Genomic DNA, 9,818 nt, shown 5'->3' on the forward strand with positions numbered 1-9,818 from the left:
AGACATTATTTGTACTTTACTTCCCACCTCTGCTTATTGCTCATCAGTCTTGTTTGTGTGTTTTTTTTAGAACGAGGCAGTTCTTCCAAGAGCTCCAGCAGCCACCAGCCCAAAGCTTGCGATGACCCACCAACGTAAGTGCTTCATCCTTTTTCTCTTTTCTCATCAAAAGTTTGTAATTTTCCCGATAACAGAGGGCGGTCTACTGAAACACGTATTTATGTTGAGTTAAGAAACCTAAAGATACCAGACATGCATCTATGGCCTCAGTAAATGCAGAGCCAGCATGCCCCAAACAACAGCAATTACACTGCTGTAATAAAATCCAGAGATTTAATTTCATTCCTGTGTCTCAGTATGCTGGAAGATGACCTGAAGCTGAGCAGCAGTGAGGACAGTGATGGAGAACAGGACTCTGCCAAGAATGCCTCAAGGAACACATCAGCAAGGTAAAGCACAAAACAGACAGCTGTTAATGTCGTTTGCGAAAATAGGATACAGAGTTTTTGTTGCGACTGTGTCAGATAGATGTTGACTTCAGCTTAAGTCTTGATGCAGTGGTGGTTTTGTAATTGCATTGCATTATATTCAAAGGCCTTTGTTAAATTATGTTGCTCATCTTGAGAGGGATCGTAAACACGTTATTTCTGTATTTTATATTATGTTCCGTCAGCGGTGGTGCAATCCAACAGCACCACAAACGACAGCCTCAGAAATTAAAGTAGCACCTCCGCCAAGGCCCAACAGTCCACTTTAATTAATTCAAGCCTAATATAAAATAAGACATATTTAAATCCACATCAAATTGTACTTCCTCATAAATACTAGCCACCTAAATACGCCCGATTTTTTTTTTTTCTTCTTCAAGAGCCATGCATTATTCCTTGACAAATTAAAGAAAATGTTGAACATGTCACTATGTTGTCGAAAGTGAGGGGGGAAAAAACTCCTGGATCTTTCCCTTAGTCTGGAGCCGTTCCAAAAGGTAATGGAGTCTATTCTGGGCTGAGACTCGTCCTCCATCCAAGTTTCGTGGAAATCCCTTCAGTAGTTTTTGTGTTATCCTGCTGAGAAAACCAACCAACAAACAGATGGACACAGGCGATAACATAACCTCCTTGGCGGAGGTAATCATCACCTTAGTGGCACAGTTGAAAGATACTGGATTGCATAATATTGGATACTTAATAATAATAATAACAATAATAATAATAATAATACTTTCTGCACCAATAAACATAAACAACTTTAAAGATTGTGCTGGGTTCAGTTTGTTGTTAGCTACTGGTCCTTGTCACTGCAGTAGCTGGTTTATCAGGGCCTCTATGCAGAGTTGTGTGTGATCCCGGGGGGTGGGTAGCGTCAACCTTTGCACACATTACATCCATACCTTCCCCAAGGCCAACAGTGAGAGTTATCAGTGACAAGTACTGCAGTGGGTTGCAAATTCTCAGTTCTGGAAAAACACAGCTGAAAAATGTACAAGTGACAAATCCAGTATGGATCAGTTTGAAAAACATTTGAGCTGTATGTAAAGATTAAAAATAATCCTGAGCTTTAAACTTGTTGCTGTCTGTTTGACCAGAGAGGTTTCGAACTGAACAACTGTACAAGACATGATGCGTTCTGCAGTGTGCTATACATGTACAAAAGTGTATTTTCTGCACTCACTATAATGCTGTTTGACTCTTTTCCGTAACAGCAATAACAGTGAAGGAGCGGAGCAATCGCGGGATGACTCGAGCAGCCACAGTGGCTCAGAGAGCAGCTCGGGCTCGGACAGCGAAAGCGAAAGCAGCACGACAGACAGCGAAGCCAACGAGCACCCACGACCCGCCTCTCCTGAAGTAATAACAGTAAATTTTGTTTAAAGCAGTACTCAGTGATCATTTATCAAACATTAGTGTTGTTAACTCTTAAATCTACCCTTTTTTTGGGGTTGGATTAATAAAAGATATCGATTGTTTTCTTTCTGCTAATAATTTTGCCCACTAAGATAATTTCTTACATTTTTGTGTTGACTCCTGCTCACCTTCAGCCTGAACAACCCACGGCCAACAAATGGCAGCTGGACAACTGGTTCAAGAAGGCCAAGCAGTTCTCACCAGCCTCTCCGGTGGACAATAATGTTCCAACAAAGTGCAAGAAAGAGGGCAGAGACAACAGCTCAGGGCGAGGCTATGGTAGCCAGGGAGGGGGCTCAAAAGACTCAACGGCACCCACCCCAAGCAGGGACCTAAGGGCAGCACAAAAGGGTGCAGAGGGTGGCCGTGGCCGGCAAAAGTCTCCCGCCCAGAGCGAGGGGGGCACGAACCCACGAAGGAGTGTTGGTAAAAAACAGCCTAAAAAGTCTGAGAAGCCTCCAGTGGTGGAGGAACCCAAGGGGGGTCTGAGAGTGGAGAGCGAGCCGGCTCCGGAGATCCCTCCTCATCGGCCCAAAGCTGCTACCAAGGGTTCCCGCAAACCAAGCATAAAAAAAGAGCCGAAATCCTCCCCGAGGCCGACCGCGGCCGCCGTCACCACCACCGCAGATAAACGCAAGGCCAAGGCGCCCACCAAGACTTCCCAGAAGTCTCGGGAGTTTGTTGATACGGACTCGTCGTCGTCAGACTCTGAGGGGAATGACAGCATCCCGTCCTCCTCGCAGACGCCCAAGTACACAGAGAGCATCAGGACCCCTGTGTGTGTGTTCTCTCCAATGGAAGAGAAAGAGCTGTTGTCTCCACTCAGCGACCCTGAGGAGCGATACCCTGCGAGGCAGCCTCAGCAGCAGGTTTTACTAGTGAAGATAGGTTAGTGGACACTGATTCTTATACTCTCACTTGTGTAGCTGTGGAGTGTACACTCCTTAAACTTTTCTTTACTTTGGATCAAATTAAACCCTTCCCTTCCCTTCCCATTTCCTATAGATCTCAGCTTGCTGTCGAGGATCCCAGGGCGGACCTACAAGGAGCCTGTCGAGATAAAAGTGGAGAGGGATGAGTCTCTAGACAGGGACAGCAACTTCAGCAAGCAGAGCTCTGAGAAGAGTTCTAGTAAGGCCAAGAGGAAACACATGGTATGGGACTCGACAGAGCAGATTCCTGTCTGTTGTCTGCTGTTTGGATTCCAGTCCTGTCAAAAACATTTTCCTCACATGCATTTCTTGCTTTAAGAAGAGTACAAGGAAAGTAAAATGGCACCCAGCTTTTTGTAAAGGGTTATGTTTCCAGTATTATCTTGCACATTGTATGACGATTTCTTTGGAGCTTTTTTGTTTTTACTGTCATAGCCTTCCAACAGGATACCATATCTCTTCAGACTTCCAAACAGATTTTCATTAAAACAAGAAAATGCCTCTGGGCCAAAGAACAATTGATTCATTTTTTGGTAGAGATCCAGAACTGGAATAACCACCATTAGGTGATTGTGCAATTTTTTTAATCATAGCTGTGAAACTACCAGAAAAGAGACTTACAATCTGATGTGATATCCATCAACTTGGACAACCATTAAGCATTGGCAGAAGGTTGCACTTTACCTTGTAAAAGTTCAAGTGCTTGGTTGCAAATTTTTCGTGTCAAGTTGCTACAGATTCATGTATGCACACAAATAAAATCATTTAACGTGTCTTCTTCTTTTCATTTTTTTTCTGATCTGATTATCTTTAGAACGACGAAGAAGGCACCAAGCCAGAAAGCAAGAGAATCAAGCTCGAGGAGAAGTCTCTATCGCATCATAAAAACAGCAGTAAAGAGTGAGTATTCTACCTTTTCCTCCTGATTGTCATTCACAGTTGAACCCTCTGCACAGCGGGAACTCTTGGCACACTTGGTGCGACAGTAGTACTTCATTTTGTTACGAGCAAAACAAAGCTTGGCAGGTGTGTTTATCTCTGTTCTTACAGTTCATAAAATAAACCCTCTGAACTCTACGGAACATCATAAAATAAAAGAGTAAAAGCACAGTCACGTGGCTTGTTTATTACACTGCAGCCTCTTCAAGCTGCACCTCTTAACCTCTATTTAAATGACACTGCCGGCGATGTTTTTAAAACACCTTGAATGTTAATATTTAGTCTTTGAGCGTTAATATTTTGTGATGCAGAGTGCACTCCTGACACAAAACTGGTCCATTTAAGTGATTTTAAAAATGATTCAGTATGTTTTATAGACCGAGCTGCAACAATTAACAACTATTTTGATAAGTGATTACTGGTTGAAGTCATTTTACATGTAAAAATGGTAGAAAATGCTATTTTCAGCCTCTTGCATATGTAGATTTCCTGATTTCCACTGTTTTGTATATCTTTGGGTTTTGGACTTTTGTTTGAGGAGTTTGAGAAGCTGGGATAAACATTTCTGACTATTTTCTAACATTTTATAGACTAACTATTATCGCTTGATCTAGAAAATAATTGTCAGCTGTAGCCTCATTGTTTTCTCAATTATTCTCACCAGGTCTAAGAGGTCTTTGGAGAAGAAAGAGGAGCCAGTCCCCTCTCCCTCCATGTCAGGTCTCCAGCGGACGCCCAAAGCAGAGCATCCAAGTCGGAAGAGGACGGTCAGCCAGTCCTCCACCTCTTTGTCCAGCGGGACAGGAAGTGGGAAGGAGGGAAGCCACAGCACCAAGGGCAACTCCACCTCCAAACACAGAAAAGGAGAGGACAAGGGACGCAGCACGCGCGATGGCAAGGTGGGTGTGAGTAACTTTATTGCCAGGGCATTTGGAGTCTGAATACCTGGCAGGCTCTGTGTGTACTGTGAAGTGCGAGTGCAATCTTTCATCATGTTTGCCAACTGTGCAGGGTTTACCCCGGGGAATTTAAATAACAAAGCAAGCATGAAGGGGGGAAAAAAGGGCCAACAACACAGCCAACACAGCCTTATGGATTTTAATGTGTACTTCATGCAGGCTTTCTATAAAGTCTTGAAAATTTGGAAAATGCTTAATAACAGGGGTGTCACAATTTCAATCCAGTATCAGCAAGATGTTTCAGAGATATTTTATTATGAGAAGATGGTTCACTTGTAGAGGAAAAAACGGAACTAAATGATAACGTATCCAAAGATCCTTAATTAATTTAGTTGAGAAGATGGTTTACTCTGAGCAGGTTTGAGTAACCAAACTTTATCCAACTGAATTTCTATCTTTTGTTGTGTATTATTGAATCACTGACGGGTGGTATTTTTTGTTGTTACTCTAGAATCTTTAGTTTGGGTGAATAGTATTTGAACCTGTCTAATCGCAACCTGCGGAAAGACACCAGGATAAAATCATCCTATTTGATTTGGAGAATCGTGACACCCCTAAATTATTAACATTTTGTTTCCAAGGTTAGAAATATGGTTGAATTCAAATGTACTCCTTTTAAAAATGCTTCATTTTCAACATAATCTGGTGTTACATCTCTACAATCATTCATGAGAACCAAAACTCTGTTAATGTTTGAAATAAAATAATATAATAGTCGTATTTGTTTGTCTCCTGTAGTTGAAATTAGCTAAGTAGGTAAATAAAGGGTATAAAGGAATTCTGTTTGCATTTGTATATATATATTATATATAACTAACTCATTTAGATGTTATAATAAAGGCTTCCAGACTCTATAAATGTTTGATTTAGGTACATTGAGAGTGCTTGGATTTTACCCTTTAAAAGGGTATTTGTATATGTAATTGTTCCTTAGGGGGTATGCTTGTTTTTAATCAGATTCACGTCACTAATGAGTCAAGTATTTATTTGGCTCTGTATATCCATGGACACATTTCTGCCTCCAGACTCACTCAGTCTCACCCTTTTCTCCGTTTTATCCTCCACTTCAAACACCAGGCCCCTTTTTTCCTGAAACTTTATTCCCTCTCGCTTGCTGTCTCCGCAGGAGAAATCCTCAAAGGGCTGCGATAACCAGCTGGCCGTTCCTCCGCTCTCCACGGACGGCTCCAAGTCTCAGAGATCCAAGCTGGTGTTTGAGGACAGGTAAGAGGAGCTTTTTCCACTGTGGATAACCCCTCAGCAGGGTATGCAGAAAGAACTGCTGCGGGGATCTAGGGTTGCCTTTGATGCATAAAGCTGTAGGAGGTTGGGGAGGTCGTGAATAGACGTGCCTGCGTGCAGGAGAGATGACGTAAATTTCCATTTTAAAAGGCTCTCTGCTGGGAGTCTGTGTCCTTTTCATGCGGAGGTGAAGAAACAACACAGTCTATTCTCATTTTTGTGTCTTTTGTTTCAGGATTTGATTTAATTGTAGAATAGGGATGTTGGCACAGAACCTGGAAAGTAAACATAAAATATTCTCTGAGGAGAAATGAATGTAGAAGCTGACATTGTTCGTAAAATGTTTTTAGTGACTCAGAATACTTAATGATAACTGATCATTTTAATTATTGTGTTTCAGGGTCCATTCAGCAGATCACTACTTACAAGAGGCCAAGAAACTCAAACACAATGCAGATGCACTGGTAAGAGCGAGCGCCTTTGGGTATTTGCATGTGAAATTGAGATGTTGGTGTCAGTTGCTGCATGCAAAGAAGTGAGAGGAGAGTAAAACAACATCCTGGTGGGATTTTGCATGGGGCTGATTGCTCTATCGCTACACAATTTCAGTTTAGTATTCATTGCGCTGACTTGGAAATTAACCTTTTAAAGTTTCCAGTCTCTGTTTTTTTATATTTCATGCTCAAAAACCTCGAGATCACAAACAAACATAAATGCTTTTGTTATGGGGTCACTGAAAGATGAACAGGACTGTATGTATCTGCAGCTCTGGTGTCAGTTACTTACCTGGAGCTCATGAGATACCTGACTCCGCTCCATGTTATTTCCACTCAAAATGTTTTTCATTTTATTTTGTTGCTGCAAAATGACAACAAAACAGAAAAAAAACGTATACTCAAATTTATGCTGCGTTCACGTGCGAGCCAACTCGGGGAATGCATTTGCATTGTATCGCTCAGAGCATTTCAACAACACATTGGCAGCTGTCCAGTATTTGAGTGAAAAGGAAGAGCAAAGGAAACAAAGGATACACTATATGACTTTGGTAAAAGGTTCTCATCAGTGATCCAATGTTTACTTTCATCCACCATCATTTCAGCATCGTATGACGGTAACTTGTGGTCACAATTTTCTCTTTCCAAGTTGTTGTTCCAACTTGACAGGGCATTCAAGTGAATTCTTTTCTGATCATTCCGACAACACGTGAATGCACATTTAGACAAACCAATAATACAAACAAACGCACCTTGTTGCTGAGAATTAGGCACCAACATTCATTTTTGTTCTTTTTAAAAATATTTTACATTCTATCCATTATAGATGTACCTGGATTACAATTCATTAAACCACACAAGAAGGTTCGTACTTGCGTTATCCCAAATGGTTCCAACAGTGTTCTAACTTAGGCTACCACGATTTCAGATTTTCACTACACGATTATCATGGTCGAATGAATTCAAGATAACAATATTAAGGTGGTATCTTGAATATACATTTTTTTTAATTGCTAGCAAGCAAATCTGTCTAAAAACTCAAGTCAAGGAAAGTGGAGAGTCTGTAACCATAACTGTACAAAAATAACAATTGCTACTATGTAACAGGCGTGAAAAGGCAGCCAGATGAACTCATAAACAAAAGCTGCATAGGGCTGAACATCTGCCCTGGATCATTCAGACGATATTACCATATTTGTATTATTAACACTATGAATAGTTCATTTTTTAATATCAGAGGTATTGGGATTATTATGATTTGTGACACCGCAAGATAAAGGCGCTTTTCATTTGGTCGCCTGTCGCTATAACATCCATGGGAAACACCAGATATGTCAGAGTGAGGAAAGGAAATGTCTTAACGTAAAGTGAATAAAACTTTAATTCATAACCTCGTCTGTGAACATATCTGCCTGAGTCACGTCAGATAGCTTTTCATCTGCAACTGTGGGTGTTTAACGATGAAGACAACTGTCATGATCCGACACAAAACTACATCTTGTTTTTGTTATTATAGCAGCAGCAGAAAATACACTGTGTGTTCAACTGCTGCTGCTGTTATTTGATGAAAAAAGGTTATATAATCCACACCAGGTCAAACCATGTCAGTTATGTAACTGGGTCACATCAAATTAAACATCATGTGAACAGCATTTAGTCCTCTACTGCTGTGACAGTTTGAGAAAGAAATGCAATATTACACTTGTACCTATTGATTTTTTTCACTTTCTGCCTTGTTCCCTCTGTTACAGTTGGACCGATTTGAGAAGGCGGTTTACTACCTGGACGCAGTGGTGTCATTTGTTGAATGTGGTAATGCTCTGGAGAAGAGCGCCCAAGAGGCCAAGTCTCCCTTCCCAATGTATGCTGAAACGGTGGAGCTCATCAAGTAAGGAACAAACATAAATACCATCACCACTGTCACAGATCTGCAACTTAAACTCAACTGATTTTACACATCCTGGTCTTGTTGTTGTTTATATGTCACTTGAGGCTGCATCAGTTAGGGCTGAAGTCTAGTGTAGTTAACAAACAAAACAAATGAGCTTACCAACCCTCTGTCCCCTGCTCCTAATCTCTTCTTTAGGTTCACAGCTCAAGGCTACATTAGCCGCTACTATCATCACACACCCAAATCTCCAAATGAACTGTTTCTACGATGACTTGTAACTGTTTTTTCACCTCTAAACTAAACTAAATTTGTTCTGTGTGCTCAGATACACTATGAAGTTAAAAAGCTACATGGCCCCAGATGCTACATCAGCAGACAAGAGGCTAGCTGTGCTTTGGTAAGTACGCTAACTGAGATCTTAGGTGTTGTCCTGTTCTGTAGACAAGATATTGAGTACTTTGAGATGAAGGCTATTTGATTAAGGAATGTATTTACACATATCTCTGGCTTTAGATCAATACTAACCCATTTATCCTTCCAGCCTACGATGCCAGTCTCTCCTCTACCTGCGGTTATTCAAGCTGAGGAAAGACAGCGCACTGAAATACTCCAAAACACTCACAGAACACTTAAAGGTTTGTTTCCTAGCAGCTGAAATCTACATTTGCTTTCATCAACTCAGTATATATTCAACGTCATGTAGCTTTTCTGTGAATGCCTAACCTGCATCTTGACTGAGTGCATAATGTTCTTCCTCTTGTTTTCTTTGACAGAATTCACTGAGTAACACCCAGGCTCCCTCTCCTGGAATGGGAAAGTAAGTCCTCTTTTGCTGTTCAGAGATTAAAAGTGATTGTAAGACATATAATTGTTTTTCTTTTTGAATATCAGCACTTGTTGACTTGCTGTACTTTCACCTGTTTTTTTACATCTTGTTGTGAAGAACATTTTAAGCTCCTAAACACTCCCATTAATGATTATTTTCAGTATTTTTATATGTCATGTGGTCCCAGGTGTTTGTCTGACTTCTGTAAATAACTTATCCATTTACCACACTGTTTCTAAACCAGTTACCAGCGCTCTCTCTCATGACTGTATCTGCCCGTTTTCTGTTTCCTATCGCAGCAAGGCAGCGGGTATGCCCTCTCCGGTGTCTCCCAAGCTCTCACCGGGCACGGCCGGTGGCTACTCAGCAGTTAGCAGCAGCAGCAGCGCCAGCTCATCTGTGACCATCCCTCAGCGGATCCACCAGATGGCTGCCAGCTACGTCCAGGTCACCTCCAACTTCCTGTACGCCACTGAGGTCTGGGACCAGGCTGAGCAGCTATCCAAGGAGCAGAAGGGTAAATTAATGAAACACTTTTTGCTTTTCTTCACTGAATATGAGATTGTTTGGTCTTTGTTGCTGAGGTGTGTTGCACTTGGGCTCACTTGTTGCACAGCTACACTTTCACAAT

General features: G+C 41.4%; 1 protein-coding gene across 4 annotated transcripts in view; it reads left to right on the forward strand.

Moving 5' to 3' along the window:
* Positions 1-9,818, forward strand: part of aff4 (AF4/FMR2 family, member 4) — a 36,828-nt gene that overhangs the window by 22,495 nt on the left and 4,515 nt on the right. For all 4 annotated transcript variants that reach the window (XM_073479096.1, XM_073479095.1, XM_073479097.1 and 1 more), the window contains 14 exons: positions 71-134; positions 357-449; positions 1,703-1,847; positions 2,039-2,792; positions 2,910-3,058; positions 3,651-3,736; positions 4,440-4,674; positions 5,861-5,958; positions 6,377-6,440; positions 8,222-8,358; positions 8,687-8,758; positions 8,903-8,996; positions 9,135-9,178; positions 9,487-9,704. In XM_073479096.1, the coding sequence (XP_073335197.1) occupies positions 71-134; positions 357-449; positions 1,703-1,847; positions 2,039-2,792; positions 2,910-3,058; positions 3,651-3,736; positions 4,440-4,674; positions 5,861-5,958; positions 6,377-6,440; positions 8,222-8,358; positions 8,687-8,758; positions 8,903-8,996; positions 9,135-9,178; positions 9,487-9,704 (2,253 nt within the window). The remainder of the gene's footprint in view (positions 1-70; positions 135-356; positions 450-1,702; positions 1,848-2,038; positions 2,793-2,909; positions 3,059-3,650; positions 3,737-4,439; positions 4,675-5,860; positions 5,959-6,376; positions 6,441-8,221; positions 8,359-8,686; positions 8,759-8,902; positions 8,997-9,134; positions 9,179-9,486; positions 9,705-9,818) is intronic.

This window comes from Pagrus major, chromosome 13, assembly GCF_040436345.1.
Source record: "Pagrus major chromosome 13, Pma_NU_1.0".
Taxonomy (NCBI): Eukaryota; Metazoa; Chordata; class Actinopteri; order Spariformes; family Sparidae; genus Pagrus; species Pagrus major.